At 51.2% G+C, this 21,002-nt stretch overlaps 2 protein-coding genes across 2 annotated transcripts in view; one reads left to right on the top strand and one right to left on the bottom strand.

Annotated features, from left to right (window-relative positions):
- Atp6v0d1 (ATPase H+ transporting V0 subunit d1) overlaps positions 1–4,540 on the top strand; it is a 38,635-nt gene extending 34,095 nt beyond the window's left edge. The window contains exons 4-8 of the mRNA XM_026413309.2: positions 76–155; positions 3,270–3,347; positions 3,471–3,647; positions 3,745–3,822; positions 3,928–4,540. Coding sequence (XP_026269094.1) covers positions 76–155; positions 3,270–3,347; positions 3,471–3,647; positions 3,745–3,822; positions 3,928–4,089 — 575 coding nt within the window. The 3' untranslated portion in view covers positions 4,090–4,540. The remainder of the gene's footprint in view (positions 1–75; positions 156–3,269; positions 3,348–3,470; positions 3,648–3,744; positions 3,823–3,927) is intronic.
- Positions 4,541–5,115: 575 nt separating this feature from the next.
- On the bottom strand, positions 5,116–10,571 carry Hsd11b2 (hydroxysteroid 11-beta dehydrogenase 2). Its single transcript, XM_026413307.2, has 5 exons — positions 10,307–10,571; positions 6,698–6,910; positions 6,395–6,580; positions 6,166–6,303; positions 5,116–5,975 (listed from the first exon to the last, which is right to left on the bottom strand). Exons 1-5 carry the CDS (start codon positions 10,569–10,571, stop codon positions 5,581–5,583), a joined length of 1,197 nt encoding a protein of 398 aa, XP_026269092.2. The 3' UTR covers positions 5,116–5,580.
- Positions 10,572–21,002: the final 10,431 nt, after the last annotated feature.

The following is a 21,002-nucleotide window of genomic DNA, read 5'->3' as shown; positions in this document are numbered from 1 at the left end:
CCCTGCAGAGTTATTGAACATCATCAGGGCTTTTGCCTCTTTCCCACCCTTCACATCCATGTCTTTCCTCCCCAGCGGCTTTTTTCCAGGACTGCATCTCAGAGCAGGATCTTGATGAGATGAACATCGAGATTATCCGCAATACACTCTACAAGGTATTGCTGCACATGAGCAGTGAAGGATTAACCTGTTGGTGGGTGGGGCTGTGGGTATGGTAGGATGGTGATTTATGTGAGGTTTTGGGAAGGACACAGCTGCACCAGACTCTTATCAGCTTGCTCTCTTGTTCCTGTGATGGGTGCAAAGCTGCATGGAACAGGCTCTCCATCCTGTGGTGCCTCCGGCAGGCTCAGATAAGATCAGCAGGAGTGGCTGGCACTCTACCACTTGGCCTGTTAGAGCTGGCTCCTGGACTGCCGGTCTCCCAGCATTTAGGAGGGTCACAGGCCACTGCTCAGACCGTAGCCCTCAGACCTACCCCATCTCAGCTGTTGCCAGCCAGGATAGGTGCTTGAACAAAGGCAGTGGTATGCTCGGTTATGGTAGTGGGAGGGGAGCAGCCAGGTCTTTTTGAGCCTTTCAGGTTCCCAGACTAGAGTCATGCCTCATCCCACCTTCTGCTTTCCACTAGGCTATGGCTGATTCTGGGGATAGAGGATGGACTGGGCCAGCACTGCCCTGGTCCAAAGAGATTAAGAGCTAGGGACCATTAGGGATATTTGGGACAGGCTGGGCTCTGGCTGTGATGAGGTACTGAGCTGTAGTGCCAAGACTCTTGATGGACTATAGTCAGGAACATGGATCAGCAATGGGCATTCCTTGAAGTGGAGCTGGGGATGACCCTGGCCAGGGGACTTGCTGACCTAACCCTGAGATCATGTGTCTGTCTAGTCTCCATGGTAAGGGTCTTCTCTTTCTCTGATTGGAACTGACTGGTTAACATTTGGCACAGCCTGAGTCCAAGTGCCCTAGTCTGCCTGGAGGTCATGATGGTGCAGGGAAATGGTAAACACAGAAGGAAAGCACAGAGCACAGACAGGTGGGAAGTGCAGGTTACACATAGACAGTGGGGAGGTGCTAGAGGAAGAGGCAGGCACAGGGTCAAGTCACCCAGGGTCTTGAATGCTAGGCCAAAAGTTTGAACTTTATCCCATGCATAAGGTCAGCTAGCAAAGATTTCCAGCAGAGTAATGTACTCAGAGAGCCCTCTCTGGCTATAGTGTGGAGAGCACATTAGAGATAGGAAGATCATCCTCAACTTTCATCCTCAGGACTACTCTAGCAGTCAGTAGACATTATTGTCATCATTTATAAAATGAGAAAACTGAAGGCTCAGCAAAGTAAGGTGGTTGTCTGAAGCCACACAGTAAGTCACTGGCAGTACCAGGTATCACACCTGGCTTAGCCTGTTTGCTAAAGTGAGGACTCTCATCCACCCTGTGAACAGGGAGGCCAGCCAGCCCAGGCAGCCAAGAGAGAGAGAGAACACATTCCTAGTGTGCCCGCCCACCCAGCTGGCCTGTTGCCGGTTCTTTGCCCTGAGACAGGATAAGGGGTGTGGCTGTCCCCCCAGCCTCACCCACACCCTCACTGGGCCTGACTGGTTCTAGCTGGAGTCACCTGCAAGGGCTGCCCAAGCATCAGCTCATAAACACTAACCTAACACTTTGGGCTCTGTGCCAGGACCTTCTGCTCGTCAGGCAATGTCCCAGCCCAATGACCACAGATGGGAGATTAGGTGGACCCTTAGCCGCCTGGCAGGTGGGAACTATAGGCAGCTGGTACAGCAGCCATGGGCTGGCAGACTCCAGGAGACAGGGTGTGGGGGAGAGGTGACCTTGGTACCTGGGTCTTACCAGTTTCTTTAGCTACCCTACCCTTCTGAGGAGAGTCTAGGCCTATCCTACCAGCCTTCTCAACCCTGGGTTCAACCTCTCCAGGGATCGATACAGCTTGGCCAAGCAAATAGGTGGCAGCTGGGCATGGAGCCCAAGACCTGGCTGGTGGCTTCCCCCACAAATAGGAACTGTGGGCCCCACTGGAGTAGGCCTCAGGATTTCAGCACAACTAGCTAGACTGGCCACAGGGAAGGCCACAGGGGACTGACTAGTGAAGGGACTGAAAAGCAACACCAGGCTATGGTAGAGATTGGGAGCTGTCTTTATTCCCAGGCTGTCTGACTCCTGGCAATTCTCTGACCTGGATTCTACTCTTCTTCTGGGCTTCTTATTCCTGACCTGTTCCAGTCCTTTTTTTGTTTGTTTGTTTCTTCCCTACTGGTCACCCTCAGGCGCTTCCCCAAGCCCAGCCTGTCCAGTGTTGCCAGCCAGATTAAGCCTGGGTCCTTATGGAGTTCTGGGTCTTGGATCCTTTCTCTTGGAATAGTGGAGCCTGGGGGTCCAAGTCCCTTCTGTAACTTAGCAGAATTGGATCTACCCTGTAAAGTCAGAGTCTCTGTGACCACGCCATAAAGATGGGACCCCAGGGCTGTGAGTGAAGAGTACCCCTGCAAGAGAGCTACCCATGGGGTCTGCAAGACTGTGGAGAGGTGTGGGAGAAGAAGCCTTTATAAGCTAGTATTGGGAGGGACTTGGGACCTGGGATGACCTGTCCTTTCCTTTTGCCCAACAGATCAAATTTGCCTGGGCAGGAAGTGCTTGTTCCCACCAGCAGCCTACATGCCCAGCCATTGCACTGGGAGGCTGACGTCTACATAGGCAATAACCATCCTTCAGCAGGAACTATATTGACAATTTGGTTCCTGCTTTGTGATGTTTAGGGGCTGGTGGGGTGGGGGCTGGTGTTCTGCAAGGTAGGATGCAGCAAGGGCCCAGGGATTCAGTTCAAGCCATCTCTTTGAACTCTCAGGAGTAACCTTTGCTCCATAGCCCATGGAAACCTTTCTGAGACTCAGGAAGAGGAAGTTTGGGAGATTTGGGGAAGAGGAAGGCAGAAAGAAGTGCAGGAAGAAGAGGGAGGTCCCTCTGAACCTGGCTTTCTGTGAGATGAGGGGGTGGGAGACATGCACCCTGAAGCAGACTGTTGGTCAGAAACTGTTCTGTCACTCCTGGGTAGAAGGCAGTGGGCTTCTCCTGCCTGCTGATTAACTATTAGAATTGCTTGATATTTTAGGAGCTCTGCCCTAAAGTTTCCTGACCAATCCCTATCATGAAAGGGGCTGAGGAGGGGAGGAGGGAGCTGTGAGTAGGGGCCTAACAAGCATCCAGAGTCTCCCTGCTTGCATTGAGGAAGCTCCATGCTCTACACAGGCCTACTTGGAGTCCTTTTACAAGTTCTGCACCTTACTGGGTGGGACCACAGCTGATGCCATGTGCCCCATTCTGGAGGTGAGTGCCTGCCCACCCTCCTGCCTGCTGGTCCCCACTAGCCCTGGGGGAAGTTCTGCCAACTGACTGACTACATCTTCCTCTTCCTCCCTTTCTTTTTGTGTTTTTGCACTTGCCCTGAAGTTTGAAGCAGACCGCCGCGCCTTCATCATCACCATCAATTCTTTTGGCACAGAGCTATCCAAGGAGGACCGTGCCAAGCTCTTCCCGCACTGCGGGCGCCTCTACCCTGAGGGCTTGGCTCAGCTGGCTAGGGCTGATGACTATGAGCAGGTCAAGAACGTGGCCGATTACTACCCAGTGAGTACCCTGGCTGGGAGGATGGTGGGTAGACCACATATCCCTCCAGTACCCAGCAGCACTCTCATGCTTGTGCTTCCCCCAACTCTTTGGCCAGGAATACAAACTGCTTTTCGAGGGTGCAGGCAGCAACCCTGGAGACAAGACCCTAGAGGACCGATTCTTCGAGCATGAGGTAAGCATGGGGCTCTTTCAGGTCCTGCCTGGCATAGGGAGGGGTTGGTGGCTTAAGCCTGAGTCTGGCCATGGCCATGTACACCACACCTGCCTTTGTCCTCAGGTGAAGCTGAACAAGTTGGCCTTCTTGAACCAGTTCCACTTTGGTGTCTTCTATGCTTTTGTGAAGCTCAAGGAGCAGGAGTGTCGCAACATTGTGTGGATTGCTGAGTGTATTGCCCAGCGCCACCGCGCCAAGATCGACAATTACATCCCTATCTTCTAGCATCCTGACCCAAAGCTCCTAAGTGCAAATGTGTATATCTGTGTGTGCTGTGACAAAGCCCATGGCTCACCTGCCTGCCCTGGGGGCAGGTAGCACATTGTCCTAGGGGCTACCCAGCTTTATTGACTCCCTCTGGGACTGCTTTCAGGCCTGAAAAGGGGCTGGGCACCTCCCTCCTAACCAAGAATGGACCAAGACCCCCTCCAGAGCAATGAGGTCCTCTCAACCCTATGTTTACAGCTACTGACATGTCTGAGAAGCATGTAGTCACTTTCATGCCCCTTCCTAACCTGAGAACCTGTGGGAGCAGTGTGAGCCTGCTGTCTCCTCTGAGGGTCACTCCCATAGTCATGGAAAGGATAGAGTGTGTATATGTGTGTGTATGTATGTGTCCCTGGGGCATGGAGGAAGTAGCTCTGCCCCTCTGAGACAATAAAACTGCCCTCTTTAAGTCCATTGTCTGCTGCCTCCTTTGGACCCTGATATCTCTCCAAGACCCCCAACTTCCCTCAAAACCACACCCTTGCTGAGCCCACCACTACAGTCAGCAGCCCAGATTCCTCAGGATCAGGGAAGTCCCTGGAGGATAGCCCCTTCTGCCGGAAGTTCAAATTCAGAGATGGGCCTGGAGAGCTGGGTCTTGGCCCTGTTGGACCCACATGCCTCCCTAATTGCTTTACTGAGCCCTATAACTCCCTGCCATCATGATTATTCTCCTCAGTTCACTATGAGGAAATCCAGACCTAGGGATAAATTATTTGCCTGAGGTCAACAGAGGAGGTAGGGTGTGAACCACAGAATGTGCCAGGGGAGCCCAGTCAGGCCTGTGCCCAGAGCCCTGGCCCCCATGCTGAGCCCCAAGAGCTCCCCAGGCTGTTCCCAGTCTGCTAGACAGCCACACCCTATTATCCAGGCAACCAGTCACCTCCTCCAAACAGTACATCTCCCCCATTCTAGGAGAAATAAAATTTTGTCTTTATTTAAAAAGTAGCAATTGGGCAAGTTGGGTATGCAGTTCCTTATGGCTTGGGGAGGGAGGCTGGGCTTCCAATTCTTGAGTTGGTCAAGAGACACTTGGAATTTAACCATGGATTTGCAGCACTGAGGCATGGGTGCTGAGAAACAATCCTGGAAGAGTCCCTAATCACCCAGTCACTCCTTAGTTTGCAGAGGTACTATTTGCAGGGTCCTGTCAAAGGCTACAGCTAAATTGTGCACTAAACTCCCCATTCAACTGGGTTCTCCAAGCTGAAGGGTGGAACACTGTGCCCAAGAGGTGTCTTTGTAGGCTCATGAAGCAGTAGAGAGGCCCAGAAGCTCACTGGAAAACCTCAGCCTTCTGGGCCTGGACTGGGCATCTGCAGTGGGTAGGGCTGCAGTGGTTTAGGCTAGGCTCTAGGATAGGTTTTGGGGGGTCATAATAGCCAGGGAAGAGCCAAGGGCTCACAGAGCCTCCTATGCTGGAGCAGCTAGGCCTTATGTACACAGAGCTCACCGAGCTGCCACTGGGGAAGGGTTTGGGTTGGGTTTTAGGGCCTGGGGTGTGTCCTGGCCAGGCCGCAGTGCTCGGGGAAGACAGGGATTAATGAAGAAGTTCTGCAGGAAGCGGCGCCTCAGGCCCTCTGGCAGGTAGTAGTGGATGAAGTACATGAGCCCCACGCCGCGGCCTGGGTAATAGCGGCGGCGTGGCCGAGCTGCCAGCAGCGCGTCAGTGATGGCATCGACAACCGGGCTGAGGTCAGGTAGGGCCAGGCTCAACGAATGCAGAAACTGCCCATGCGAGTGTTCGATGTAGTCTTCACCGTAGGCTTGCAGCAGCTCTTGGGGCAGGTTGGCCAGTAGTAATTGCTTGCGCTGTTCCCATCGGCTCACATTTCTCACTGACTCTGGGGAGCAGGTAGCAAGGTCAGAGGGAGGTTGGCTAGGAAACCAAAGGCTAACAGTCTACTTAACCACGTTTCCTCCAGCCAAAGCCAAGTCCATTCCTCAGCTCTGTCCCTGCTCCTATAAGACTATGCCCACCTGTTTCCCTGTACCAGACCCCATGCGTGCCCCATCCATAGCCCCGATCCTCACCTGTCTTGAAGCAGCCAGGCTGGATGACACTGACTTTGATCCCCCAGGGAAGCAGTTCACAGCTGAATGAGTCCATGAGCAGTGCCATGGCTGCCTTGGAGGTCCCATAGGCTGCCAAGCATGGATATGGCATGTCTCCTAGGGATAAAAGGGGCACAGTGAGGCAGCTCAGCCTTTGCCAGGGTTTCCCCAAATCCCTATCTGCCCTCCAGAGTGGGAGGGCTCTCACCTGCTGGGCTACCCACTGTTACAATGCGACCCTTTGAGTGGCGTAGGAGCGGCAGGAGGCCCTTGGTCAGCTCCAATGCACCAAAGAAATTCACCTCCATGCAGGTGCGAAATGTGGCCACTGGAGATAGCTCCACGTCAGCTACTATGTCGTTGAGGCCTGCATTGTTGACCAGGCCCCACAGGCCTGCAGTCATGAAGGCAGGGAGAGAAGCCTCAGGTCAGTCCAGTAGCAAATTTTAAATCCCTGTCCCTTTCACACCCGCCCAGGCACGCCCTACCCTGTGGAGCAATGCCAACTGACCAGTGCTGGTGGTGTGAGCCCTGGTGAACTCCAGCGCACGTCTAATGTCTGCTGGTTTAGTCAGGTCCATCTGCAGCAGCCTTAGGCGAGGGGAACAGCAGGCACGTAGCTCTAGGGCGCCGGGGCTATTCAACTCCAACACGGTGGCCAGCACCGTGAAGCCCATGGCGTCCAGTTTCTTGGCCGTCTCCTTGCCAAAACCAGAGTCGCAGCCTGGCCAGGGCAGGGCAGCTAGTGAACTCTCTTGGTGACCCAGTCCAGCCCCAAGAAAACCCGAAGATCACTGGGGTCTGGGTGGGACCCAGGCTCTTAGACACTCAACTCAGTATTAGCTAACAGCCTGCTCTCCTTCCCTATATCCACTTCTGGTAGGCTTTGTCCTTCTGTGACAGCTACCATTTTCCTATCTCCTGATAGCTACCCCACCAAATGTGGCTTTTGTCCCCGACTTTACAGAAGAAACTGAGTCTTAGTAATGCTAATTTGCTTCCTGAAATTACGTAGCCAGCACAGAATAAGGTCAGGATTCTATCCCAGGTTGCCTGAGACCCTGCACCATCCCTGATGTCCTCCTGCTTGCTTGATGTTAAGCCATAGCTCGCATGCAGTTACTGTACAGCTTCCCTTCCTACCTGACTCCCTACTCTGAGAACCTTGCCTTTCCTTCCTTTAACTGGAAATTGAAGCAGCATCCTCAATCATTTAGTCCCTTCTAGCTCACTGAATTCATCCTTTCCTTAAGTAGCCAGAGGGATTTTTCCAAAAATGATAATCACTCTGTGGCTGAAAACTTTCACAAGGCTCCCCAGAGTCCTCAAGATGAAGCCAAAGCTCTCTGGTATCATCCATCAGGCTCTGTCCAACCTGAGACTCTCTCCAATCCCAGTTTCAACTATTGTTTGAGGCTCTAGGTAAGCTGGAAACATATCCTCACCTCATCCTCGGCACCCTCCCGCAACCCTTGCAATTCCAATCATGACAACAGTTGGGTCATGATTTTCTGAACCCCAGAAAATATTTTCTGAGTTTATATTTTCTGAACCCCAGACTATTTGCCCCCAGAAAGGGAACCAAGGTAGATTGAGAACAGACTTGCATTTGAATCCCTTCCTAATCCCACAGAATATGACTGGACATCAGTTACCACTGTTGGAGGCTTAATTTATTCTGGTTGGTATACAAAGAGAAGAGCCTCCAGGTAGGGCCAGTGAGGGGGTCTGTGGGTACCCGATAACCCCCTGCTTCTTGATTCTGATTCTGGCTCTGTGGGTAGCCAGTAAGGGGAGGGGGAGGGCCAAGGAAGGAGAAGGCCCTCTGACATCCCCCCTTGTTGTCCTGCTGAGCAGAAAAGCTGCAAAGCAGTTCTGCTTGCTCTGAACACTCAGTACCCCTCATTTCATCCCTACCCCCTCTGCTGAGGCAGAGAACAAAGCTGGGTTGGGGGCTGCAAGTTGGGCTTTGTGCAGTTGGGCACCCACCAACTCATGCTGGGGAGTCCTTCAAAGGCAAGTCTAGCTGGGGGAGGAGAGAGGAAAGGGGGAGGGGAAAAGAGTTTTTTTGGGGGGGATCATGCCTGCATACATTTTCCTCAGCTCCCTCCCAAAGCAGATAGGCCCTCCACAGGAAAACTAAAGCCTCCCAGAACCTCAGCGATGGAGTCCCAACATAGTCACCTACATTTTACACACCTTCTTACCAGCATACATTACACTGGGTAACTCTTAGTACCTCCAATCTGCCTGGATGTTCACACACAGGCTTACCCCTGTCACCCATTAGCACATGAGTTTGCATATAGGCACCCAGCCCAAACCCAAACCCATAGCAGAACTAATGAAGTAGTTTTTGGCAAGCAGTGAGGGGTGGGTGGCAGCACTGGCAGGCATAAGACACAGTGCTCTTAGGTAGGGCAGGACCTGGTCACTTAAGTGTCTTGTAGCCTGATCTTGAATGAGGAAATGCCAGATGTGAAGGCATTGGGAAGGCAGGAAATCAGTGCTACAGGAGATGGAAGCTTTGCAACCAGGGATGGAGGGAATCCAGGTCTCAGGGGGCAGTCCTTCTCTCACCTCTCTCAGCCTTAAGGCTAGGAGAATCCACAGCAGCATCATAAAAACCTGAGGTCAATCTCAGGAAAGACTGCCCAGTAGGGCCTCTAATACCTGCAGATGGCCTGGGTCCTGTTGAGGCAGCTCACAAACTAGAAGGCAGGAGGAGATCTGCCCTGTCCCTGAGGGCAGAGCCTATAACTTAGTTCCTGCTTCATGCTAGGAGGATCTGATGGCTTTCTTTCCTCAAACCCCTGAAACTTGGGTCTCCTGAATCTTCACACTACACCCCGAATTGGGTCTCTACCATTTGGCCTGAGCTCTACTCCATTTCTACCACTGCTAAAGCCCAAAGCCCTCCAACCAGTTTCCATCGCTCCCCACCTCAGCATAGTCTAGCTTCTTACCTGCTATCCAAGGCCTCTTCCAAGGAAATCTTACGTCACATAACATCCCTGTAGCCAGACCGGTTATTGACTGTCCCCTACCCAGGTCATACTTATTCTTGCCTTAAACCTTTGTCCCACACCCTTTCTCTGACCCAAGACACCTTTCATATTTCACGATTCTCCCTGCATCCTCTGAGACCCAGCTCAAGGATTTCCTCCAGAGTTCTCCCAGTCCCATTTATCATGCAGGACCCCTAATGGGTCTCTGAGAAGCCAGTTTGCTAGGTGTCCTCAGGACAGGCCCAATGCAAGAGCCCAGAGTACCTGTCCACAGCCTTGTTGGTTGAGGGAGAAAGTAGGTTGTTCCTGTCCCCATACAATGGGCCAGTGCCCCCAGGCCTTTCTCCCCATCTCCACTTGTGGTTGAGCACCTCCTTTTCCTTCCCTTGCTCAAGTGATGGATTTATTCCCCACTCCAGACCAAGAAAATTCAGTCAGGCTGCCAGAGGCACCTGAGCCTTGTTCTCCAGGACCTCTTTGAGCATTGAGGACCAGGCAGAGATGCGGGGTGCAGACTCTTGCTATCTCAGAAGGTTGCCGGTAGGTGGTTAGACCTAAGAGGCAGCTGAATGCCCAGTTTTTCCTCATGGTGACCTCAAGATTTTCTGAACTTCAAGGATTCCAGTCAGTGCAGTTCCCTTCTAAGCTCCTTCCTCTGCCTCCAGGGAACAGAACATGCGACAACGTCCCACACGACGACGTCCCACACGGAGATACCAGGCAGAGTTCAATGGATGACTGACTCTCCTCCAACTTGTGTCTTCTGAAGTCCCTCAGAGCTCTATTCCCTGCTACACGACTGTTCTTTCACAGGGGCACACAGCATAAACTCCCCAAACTCCAGAAGGTTCCCCTTTTCTCAGTCACGGTTTCCTTTGAGCACCTGCCTACTCCCTAGCTCACTTTCTTTCCAACACTCCCTGGAGCGGCAGGTAGTTTCCCAGATTCGGGGAGGTGCTCAGCGCTTCCTACTTGGCTTGATCCCTAACACTCAAGGGAAGGGGAACTCTCTCTCCTGGGCTGGGGAGCCCGCCTTGGCCATGCCCATGGGGAACCCTCTAGGTGTGCGGTCCCGCCCTCTAGCCTGGATTCCCCGCACTCCGCGCACTCACCGGTGATGAGCACCGCGCGAGTGGCCACCGGCAGGCGCAGCGGGCGCGCCAGGCGGGACAACGCGATCCAGCCGGCGGCAGCCAACACGGCGAGTGCAGCCGGCGGGGGCAGCAGGCGCTGGCACAGCCAGTCGAGCGCGGCCAGCAGCGCCAGCGCCGCCAGTAGCGGGCGGCCCAGACGCAGGTCTGCGCGCAGTAGCTGCAGCAGCGCGCGGGCCGCCACGAGCAGCCAGGCGCCGCCCGACGGCCAAGGCCAGCGCTCCATGGCGGCTGGGCCGGGGCGGGGCGAGGGCTGGACTTGGGAGCGAGGAGAGGGACTCGGGGCCGGGACGCAGGGTGCAGGGGTACACAGATTGGGGCGGGAGGGATACTTTCTCGGCTGGCCCTCGGACCCAGCTTATAAAGAACCCCGGGGGCGGGGCAAGGGCGGGGCGGAGGCGGGGCGGGGGTGGGGCTTTTCTTCACTTCACGCCCTGCACCCCCCGCTGGGCAGGTGTTCCCCCATCCCCCCCACCCCCGCCCACCCTTCCCTCCCTTTCCGCCCCATCCGCTTTCGAAGAAGCCAGAACAAAGTCCCAAGTTGCTGCGCGAGGAGGAGACTTTTGCCGCGGGCTGAGCTGAGTAAAGGGCTCCGGGGCCCAGCTCCTGTGCTCTGCATCCTCTCACCCCTGAGACCCCACGAACGCACCCAGGGCCATGAGCCGCCGCGCCCAGGTGAGCACATCCTGCTCACACTTGCTCGGGACACCTGAGGACAAACACAACTTCCATTCAGGCTCTCCACATTGATAGTACCGCCGAAGTCTGGCGGAATTCAGCGGCGAACCAGTCCGCCCTCGCCTGGCCACCGCCTGCCACACCCGCATCACCACACCGTGTGCGGCCGAAGGTCCCAGGCATGCATGCCCTAACGCACACTCACACATGAGTAGCTTGCGGTCACAAAATCCTCCTGGGGCAGGGGCTGAGGGAAAAGAGGTGACCTTCCCTCCTTCCTTCTTCCCTCCAGGACCAACTCTGGGGATGCACAAAAGCCACCTCATGCCACTCAAGTACATGTGTTTGGGGGGTGGGGGTGGGTGGAGGACCAGAGGAAGCTTCCAGGTCTTACCTGTGCTCCTCTCCTCCCTCCCCCTGCAAGAGCCAAGTCAATGGGAACACCCCCAGAGTCAGTGAGTGCAGCCTCTAGGACAGGGTGGTCCCCGCCCTTCTCCCTTGAATCCCCAGGGGATAAAATAAGTGGTGTGTGGGTGCATATCCATGCCTGTGTGTATGAAGGTCCTCGTTTGTGTGTGGCCTGGTGCCACCCTGCCCACCCCTGTGTCTGGCACCCTGTGCCTAGCTTCATGCCAAAGCTCTGCCAGGGACTGGGAGTTGGTGCCAGTACCTGGGTGCCAGGCCTTTTGCTGAGGAGAGAAAGTGCAAGCCACCGCAGAGGGGGTCCTTGTCTCCCTGTGAGCCTCCAGGCCTTGCCCAGTGCCTCCTGCTGTTCTCTTTAGGTCCTGGGAGAAGATTATAGACTCCTTATCACAGCTCCTAACCCTGTTGCTCATTGTCTCTCTCTCCTGCGCCTAGGCTCTGTGCCAGGGTTCTATGAAAATGCCCCCTCCAAAGCCTTCTCTGCACCCAGACTTGGCTCCTAGTGGGCCAGGGAGATCACAGGGATTGGCTGGGGGCCAGGCCAAGGGAAGAAGCTCTGAGTGGAGGACCCATCTCTGGCCAGAGCCACTCCTCTTACTCTACCTTTCCCTCCTTCTGGAAGTATGGATGACAGACTAGACCTGCCCTAGGAGGCAGGAATTTCCTGGGGAGGGTGTGTACGCCTGACCTTGGGTACATTTACCTTGTGTGCCTGTGTTTGTATGTACTTATGTCCATGGGGCTCCATGGCTTCTCTGTACCATGTGGTTGTATGGTTCCCTAAGCCATGATCCTTCCTCTCTCTCTCTCTCTCTCTCTCTCTCTCTCTCTCTGTGTGTGTGTGTGTGTGTGTGTGTATGAGAGAGAGAGAGAGAGAGATTAAGAGAGAGAGAGATGTGTGTTTCTGGTAACTTCCTCTTCTCAAGTCTGGGTCATCCTGCTTCTGGAAACTCAGAGAAATATACTTTATCCAAATCCACTGACTCTTATTGCCCTGTATGCATAGCCCAGGCTCAGAGGTATATACTCATCTTGGCCTGGCTTCCTGCTCTGAGCTGTAGAATGTGCATTGGTAAGAACCTCCCACCCCTCCCAGTTCTAGCCACCCCACTGATAATCTGACTATAGTTTCTTTAGCCTCAGACCATTAAGGCCTTCCACTTGGGAATCAGAGAAGGAGATAGAAGGGGTATCTTGGGGAGTTTTCAAGGTCAAGGCCACATAGATAGTGCCAGTGCTTGCCAGAACAAAAATGGAAGGATTGGGGGATGGAGGCAGATGAGAAAGGTGAAGGTGAGACTGAGAAGCAGGGTCCTACCCTGTCCCTTGAAGGAATCATGAAGGACTTTGATTCATCAGAAAATCCACGGTGGGGAGAGACTGGCTTAGCCTTTGGATATGGAGTATAGGATCGCTAAGATAGGAAGGGGGTATTTTCGGTTCAGCTTCTAGGACACTGTGCCACCTCAGGTGGAACCAATAGCCTTGTGAGATCTCAGTTGCAGACTAGATTATCTGCCACATTATTATACACCTTCCTAATTCATTTCCTTCTTAGACCAGGAGGCCATTCTTCCTTCTTCCCAAGATCTGTGCTTCAACCTTCTGTGGCCTCCTTGGCCACTGACCCCTTCCCCTCATCAGGTGGAGGTGTTCTAGAAGTAGAGGGTGGTTCAGGCAGTCATAACTGGGAGGGGCTGGCCCAGCCCTGTCTGAGGCTGGTGCCAGGTCGTGCCTGCCTAGGGGCAGACAACCAGCCTCTGCCAGAACCAGGAGTCTGGGCTGGTTGGGGCCTCCCTGGAAGAGAATGGAAGGGGGGCAGAGGGCAGGAACCCTCACAGATAAGGTGAGGCCTAGGAGGAAAGAGGAATGAAGGGCAACCAGAAGGAACGAGCCCCTGGAGCCACCCCACCCCAAATCCTCAGCTCACATCTTCCTTAGTCTTTTGTCCTAACTCCCAACCTGTCAGAAACTGCTTAACCCTTAGCATGCCCCAGGATTTGGAGGACTCAGGGTCCAGGACAGACTGGCTGGCTCTGGTCTACTCTGGCAGAGTCCAGCAGCTCACTGGCACCATCTGCTGGCCTATTGGGAGGGTACAGCTGTGAAGGGATAAAGGCAATGAGCCCTGGATTTGAGGATGAAGGAACAGAATCCCTAGTTGGGGGTGCCAAGTGGCAGTCTCCAAGAGCGTTCATACTATATTCTCTATCCTGGGTTCTTGGAGCCAGGCACTCATTTATCACCTCGTCCTTCCTCTGTGGTCCAGCTCAGAGGCAACAGAATCCCAAGGAGCCCTGCATTCTGCTCACATCTGACATAATGACAAAGGGGCTCCTCTTCCTGCCAATGGCCAGTCCTTGCACGTGCTCTAGATCCCATCATGCCCCCTCCTGAAGGACAGCAAATTTATTTATTTAGTTAGTTTTTCCAGTACTGAGGGTCAATCCCAAGGGTCCTTTACCACCGAGCTATATCCCTAACCCTTTTTATTTTTTGAGACAATCTCACTAAATTTCCCAGACTGGCTTTGAACTTACCATTCTCCTGCCTCAGCCTCCTGAGCCTCTGGGATTACAGGCCTGTACCACCACACCTGACAACAAATTTTTATTGACTTCCTAATGGATTCGGGCCCTGTGCTGGACAAATGGGTCAGGGTGTCTTGCTGAAGACAAGAACAATAAACAACTGGCTGTACCCAGCAGCAACTCTGGCTCTGGCCTCTCCTGTTGGTAACCTCAATCCTAGAGTCCTTTCCTCAGGCATTGTTCTCACATGGTCTCCTTCTTTTCTCAACCACATTTCTCTAAAGTTGTCAACAATCACTTTCTCCACTTTGCTCCCCATCCTGACCTCACCAGATGTCACCACTAAATGACCTTCTAGTCACCAAATCCCATAGACCCATCTCTGTCTTCTAACTTGGCCTCCTTGAAGCCTTTGCCCTGCTGGCCTCTTTTGATGGCCCCAAGCCCTGTCTCCCCTGCACAGCCACTGCTGCTGGTTTCCTCCTACCTCTCTGCCTCTCCTTGAGCCTCCTTCACCAGGTTGTCCTCCTCATGGTGAGCCTCTGGCTGTGGAGATCTCATGCTCTTCCTGCCCTGCCATGCGCACATCTTGCTTACATGCTGGCCACACTTTCGGCTCTCCAACCAAGGTCTCCTTTCTGCCCTAGATGCCTCCTTTGGACACACATAGGCCCCTTGCTCTCAGCATGTCCAAAATTCGTCTCATCATCTTTCTGAGTCCTGGGAGCCACCTCCTCCCCACCATCTTCCCCACCTTCATTCCATGTGTTGACTTCCAAACCTCTTACTCTATCCCAAGTCCTGGGTTAAGTGCAAAGGCCTCACAATAGTACTTTATAATAGGTCTCATTGTCACCATTTTACATGCAAGGGAAGGAAGGCAACTTGGTTGTTAAAATTAATCCCAAAACTTGTTTCTTTACAATTTCCATCAGAGGCTTCCAGAGACTTAGAAAATCATCCAAGATCTCGGACTCGACACTGGATCCACCTGAACATCCAAACTCAGGTGTACCTGAACTCAAAGTCTGTGCTCTTGAGAACTGTTAGTGTGGAGCTATGTTTGCCACATGCATGGCCTCTTAGACTTCATTCTAAGGGCAAAGGACAGCTTGGGATGATCTTCAGCAAGACACCCTGTCCCATTTGGCCAGAATTGGGGGAAAGTGGGAAGAGTGGAGGCCAGAAGTCTTATTACTACATCCACATGAGGGACAGGAACCAAGGTCTCATTTAGAAACAGCCCAAGGTGTTCACATACATGCCAGGGCTGAGGCCAGAGGGAACTGAATGCTTGTGGATTCCAGCACTTCATACATGTGGCATGGGAACCCTGGAGGTTGCCAACTTACCTCCGAATGCCCTAGGTGTGAACTGAAATCCCCCATTTTTTAGAGGTATCCCATCTAGGCTGAGCACCTTGAAATCAGGCCCTTTATTACCCAGGAGAAGACAGTAAGACACAAGAAGCCAGGAGTGTCATTTGGGTTTTTAAACTGTGTCTGGCACCTCTGAATTCTTTTCCTGTCCCCAGGATTAAAGGCAGATGTTTGGAGATTAGGGTCCTTGGAGGTGGGAAACAGTTCGTGCTCTGCAGTGTTTTCTGGACCAGCCTCAGGGGAAAAGCAAGCCCCAGCTGAGAGCACTTAGGGGAAGTACTTGGCTGACTCTGGGTGTGATCTGTCTTGGATCCTCCAGTTGAGATTTTGAGGATTAATAATCCTCTTTCACATTTATTGTGTGTTTGCTGCATGCCAGAAATTTGTGGTCAGCTTGCTTGTACTTTATTTATTTTCCTTACACACATCATACCTCTGAAGCAGGTACTTTCATTAGCTCCTTCCCAAACATAGGACATAAGACTTAGAGAAGTTAAACTCCATGCCCTAGGTCACCCAGCCATCCAAATCCTATTCTCCTAACCATCAGGCCACACTGCCCCTGGCCTGATGGCATTATTTAGTGAATGGCACCCAGGTGAAAGACTGTCAACCTTCCTTTATTTGCTTCTGGATTAGAAACATGTCTCTTCAAGGCAGAATTAAGGCAACTTGGTTGTTAAAATTAATTCCAAAACTTGCTTCTTTACAGCTTCCATCAACCCTGATTCAGGCCTTTTCTTGGCAGAACAACTGCAAAAGATACAAAAATTAGTTTCTGTTGGACGCCTGGTGTCATTTATTTGCATATACATAATTTAGCCCCACCCCTGGTGGCTAATACCCCCCCAGGGGAAGCTGAAGCTGTTTTCTGATTGCTGGTGGGGAGGCTTGTGTGTGTTGTTTTTTAAAAATAAACTGAAACCAGATGGATGGGGTTTTGTTCACAGCCTTGCCTCCAATTTTCTCCAGCGAATTCCTTGAAAAGGCAACCACCTATGAACGGTGCCTGTGCTCCGGAGGTCCTTCACCACTGGTATGCAAATAGCCAGTGGGGTTGGTATTTCTAAAAGAGAAAACAAAAGGGAGAAGAGAAGAACTCTGTGGCCCAGGGACTTTCCAGAATGCAGGTCATCTCCAGGTAGAGCCCCAATTTTAGTTCTGCCCTCACTCTCTTTCCCCCTCCCTTGAGTTTAGGGTAGGCTAAGGGGGCAGGAGTCTTAGACTAAGACTGAGACAAAATCACCTGGACCAACCCCCATGTACACCCCATTTTTGGCACTAAATGTTGCCATGAGATTCCAGATCTCTGGTTGGGTTGATTTTTAGCCTCAGGAGTTATCTCCCCCCAAAGGGACCCATAACCGGTCATACTTCCATCCTGGAAAGGCAGACACTCAAAGTGATTATTGAAATATTTTTAACCAATGGCCAATTCCAGAGCTTTGTAATGCCCAGGAGCCCCCCGTTAAGCGATTCTTTGTTCAGGAAGAACAGGCAAATGTGTGCCCATTGGTCCCTGTGCCGGGGGTTAGCATTTTTCTCTGGAAAGTGAATTGGGCATTGTCATAGTGAGGTAGGACCTAGTCCCCAGGCAGGGGAGAACACTTCCCAACCCTGACCTTCATTCCTAGCTCAGAATGCTGTTCTTTTGGATTCTGAGGGCTTTTTTTTTTTTTTTTTTTTTTTTTCCTTTCAGATAATTGTGTCAGGTTACATAAGGTTTTGAGATATGAACACTCAAAGAAAATTCCTCTGGGAGCAGGTCTGAGAGGCTCCAGGCGCAGAAAGTGCTTTAAAGTGTTCAAAGAAAAATTCAGGTGTCTCAGCCCTCCACAATTTCTGAAGTAAAGTAAATGAGAGTAGCCAACAACTTTGCATGCATGTACTGTTTCCCATAGAAATGAACAAGCCAAAAGATAGATTTCATGTTGAAAGAAAATCCCCCGCTCTGGGAGCCCTGCAGAACCCAGCAGAGGTCATTTTCAGAGTGGGCAGCTTGGACAAGGCTGGTAGAAATGGAAATCCTTAGCAATCCTCGACCTCTCTGTCTCTCTTTTCCTTTCTGCATCTTAGGTAACATATGTAGTAAATACAAACCTTCAGTTTTCTAAGAAACATAAAATAAAAACTGGATTACTGGCAGAAAAGCCTTAAACTCTTGGTTCCTAGGACTCTGAGGGCACATTTTCCACACACCATGATTTTTATTTCATTTGCCTTAGAGGAGTGGCCCTCCAGCAGCTCTGTTGCATAAGGTGCTGCTGATTCCAAACACCTTGTCCCCAACTGGAGACATACAGTAGGTTTTATCTAGGTCTGAGAAGAGTTCTGGAAGGGTGACATCGTGTTCCAAGTCACACTGGTTATAGTCAACAGGAGAGCTTGCCAGAGGCTTCTCACCAAGGAAGCAGAGGGAATATTTTAAATACCAAACAGCACTTTTTGCTTAAAGCACAAAGTGGTCATAAAAACCACTTAACAAGGGAAAATTAATGGAAGGAAGATGTCTTGAATGTGGGGGGGGGGAGCTTTACAAAGGACATGGAAAGAATAGATTTTACTATGTTGAAGGGATAGTAATATAGGAGAGTCTTTTTTTTTTTCTCCTTTCTGTGCTAGGGTTGGAACCCAAGGCCTCACATATACACTCACTGAGTTACATCTCCAGTTCAGAAAAGTAATTCTTTTTGGTATTGGGATAGAACCCAGTGGCTGTCTACCTCTGAGCTATGCCCCCAGCCTTAAAAAAAAAAAATCTATTTATTTATTTATTTATTTTTTTGAGATAGGGTCTCACTAAAGTTGCTGAAGCTGGCTTTGAACTTGATATTCTGTTGCCTAGTCTCCTAAATGGCTGGAATTAATAGGTGTGTGTCACTACTCTTAGCTCCAAGAAACTCAATTTTACACAAAAATAATTCAACAAGTGGCTATTTACTTTACCAAAGACTTCACAGAAGAATTCTTATAAGGTATACTGTCCTTTCATTTATTCATTCCTTCTGTCCTTCAACATGCATTCATTGAGTGCTTACTGTGTTCAAAAAGAATTTATTGAGTGCTTTTTAAGGAAAGCAGTAGTGAGTAAGACAAATATTTTCCCTCCCCCATGGTACCTCTTGCTGACTGGCGGAACAGCCCTGAATCAGATCATTGTACTGTGGAGAAGCCACTGACAGAAGGAACTAGAAAGGAGAATATCTTGATCTGTGGGAGTGAGGGCCTCTTCTATTCTGGGGTCTGAGAAAGCATTCCTGGAGGAAGCAATGTTTCAGGTAGTGTGAGCACCAAGTGCAGGTTCTGCTGGCTCAGGCCCAGGGCAGGATGAGCCAGCTCACCTAGGGAGTCTCCTCTGGCAGTTCCCAGAGTCATGACAGCCAGCTTGGGATGAAGGGAACCCAGTTCTTCCAGGAAAGGAAGGGCAACCAGAGAGGTCACAGAGATCAGCCAGAGTGAGGAGGCAGGCAAAGTTGTGGTGGCTTTGAAATTTCATGGTATATGGGAGTATCTTGCTGGGCATGGTGGGCACATGCTTATAATCCCAGCTGAGAGGCAGAGGCAGTAGGAGTATCACAAATTTGAGGCCAACCTCTTCGACCTAGTGAGATCCTATCTCCAAAAAGAAAAAGATCTGGGGATGTAGCTCAGTAGTATAGTGTCACTGGGGAGCAGGGAGAGCAGGGGGTTGTAAACAGGAAGTAAAATAATTAGCCTTGCTTTATTTTCAAGACCACCATAGGCTGTGAAAAGAATGGGCTGGTGGGAGTGGGGATAGGAGCAAAGAGCCTCCAATGGTTGCAGGGAGACTGTTGGGCTGACCAGGGCAACAGATGCTGGTGGCCTTATGGAGAAGCCAAGTGATTCATCTAGGGCCCATTGAAGAGGAAGGACACTGTGACCCAGACAAAGCAGACCCAGAGAGCAAGAGCTCTGGTTACCCACCTCCCACTGAGGCTAATTTGATAATTAAATTTAATTGCATTCATTGATGAAATGGATAGCATCAGGGAATGGACAGGGAAGGTTCAGATTATACACCAATGACTACTCCTCCTTCATGTGCTTTACCTGTATGGTCAATTTTCAGGCTGCATTACAATGCTGTGTAGCAGCTATTGGTACCCCCACTTTACATACAAGCAAATTGAGATTTAGAGAGGTTGGGAGATTTGTCTAAGGTCACCACCTGGTTGGTGACTGTCAGAGCTGGGATTGAAATAGGTAATCACTGATCTGCCCTGGCACAGGTGACAAGTCCCAGGAATCCCGCCAGTACACTAACTCTGATTGAGAACCTATTCCTGGCTCAGGCCCAGGGTAGGATGAGCCAGCTCTGCCTGCCCAGGAGTCTCTGGTAGTTCCCAGGAGTCTTGTAAGCCAGCTCTCAATCTTCTCACTTGCGTGCATTCAAGCCATAAAAACACAGTTGGCCTTTATCTCCAGTGGCTGGGGCTTGTCTACTCTGGGCAGACCTGTCCTGCTAGTCAGAGGCAACAGCTCTGGGCAGGAACAAGCCCAAGGGACTGACTTCTGTACCAGAAAAATGTGTCTCTTGTTTTCATAGAAATTGGCCCCCCCAGGGTAGTGAGGAGAGAAGTTGGGACAACACTCCCAGCAAAGGGAAGCCTGTGGGAAAAGGCCTGAGGGTAAAGCAAACACTGCTGGTTCCAGTAGCTGAGGTCATCACTGAGGACAGAGGTGGGCTATGACCATGGAGGACAGAAACTGTCTGAGCAAGGCCTGGGAAGCCATGTTCCAGCATTTCCAGTGATTCTAAAGGCAAAGGGAGCCCTGGAGGTATAAAAAAGGACTAACTAACGGGGTGATGTTTCTGCATTAGGAAGAGTTCTGTGATACCCACCTACCTGGGAAAAGGCAGCCTGTAGTATTCCTTAGTCAGTGGTACCCTGGGGAGTGTCAGCTTCTGGACTGGAGATCTCATGATGATGATAAAATCAGAGAGAACATGATGGAGCTCTCAGTGCCTTTAGATAGCAGACTTGGGGGGAAAGGATCCTTTTCTGAGAGACTGGCCTGCCATCACCCAGAGGGACATGGAGGGACTCTAAGCTGTCACTTGTTTTTTTGTTTGTTTGTTTCAAATGAAAATAACTGTAACTTGTTATATGTAGGTTCACTTACTTCTATTTGAAACTCACTGCAGCCAGGAGTGGTGGTGCACATCTGTCATCCCAGTTACTTGGGAGGCTGAGGCAGGGGGATTGCAAATTCAAAGCCAGCCTCAGCAACTTAGTAAAACCCTGTCTCAAAATAAAATTTAAAAATGGGGCTGGGACCAGATACCATCAATAGATGAATAGATAAAGAAAATGTAGTGGGGTTTTATGCAGCCATAAAGAAGAATGAAATTATGGCATTTGCAGGTAAATGGAAGGAACTGGAGAACATCATGCTAAGTAAAATAAGCCAAACTCCGAAAATCAAGGGTAGAAAGTTTTGTCTCATACGCAGATGCTAGAGCAAAATAAAGGAAAATAGTGACAGGGGAGGGTGTTCAGACATCATAGGGAAGCTCAGGAGAGTAGAAGGGGATTGAGAGGGAGGGAGGAGGGGGGAAGAAAGACAGGAAAGGAATGAATTCAACAAAATTATGATATGTGTATATATAACTATGCCACAGCA

Source organism: Urocitellus parryii, chromosome 15, assembly GCF_045843805.1.
Source record: "Urocitellus parryii isolate mUroPar1 chromosome 15, mUroPar1.hap1, whole genome shotgun sequence".
NCBI lineage: Eukaryota > Metazoa > Chordata > Mammalia > Rodentia > Sciuridae > Urocitellus > Urocitellus parryii.
The sequence above is the reverse complement of the archived record's forward strand: the minus strand, read 5'-3'. Positions and strand labels throughout refer to the sequence as shown.

Coding starts and splice junctions, on each gene's coding strand:
- Hsd11b2 (XM_026413307.2), bottom strand. CDS start 10,571: ATGGAGCGCTGGCCTTGGCCGTCGGGCGGCGCCTGGCTGCTCGTGGCG. Junction 6,911..10,306: donor TCGCGCGGTGCTCATCACCG/GTGAGTGCGCGG, acceptor TGCCCTGGCCAG/GCTGCGACTCTGGTTTTGGC. Junction 6,304..6,394: donor AACAGTGGGTAGCCCAGCAG/GTGAGAGCCCTC, acceptor TTTTATCCCTAG/GAGACATGCCATATCCATGC.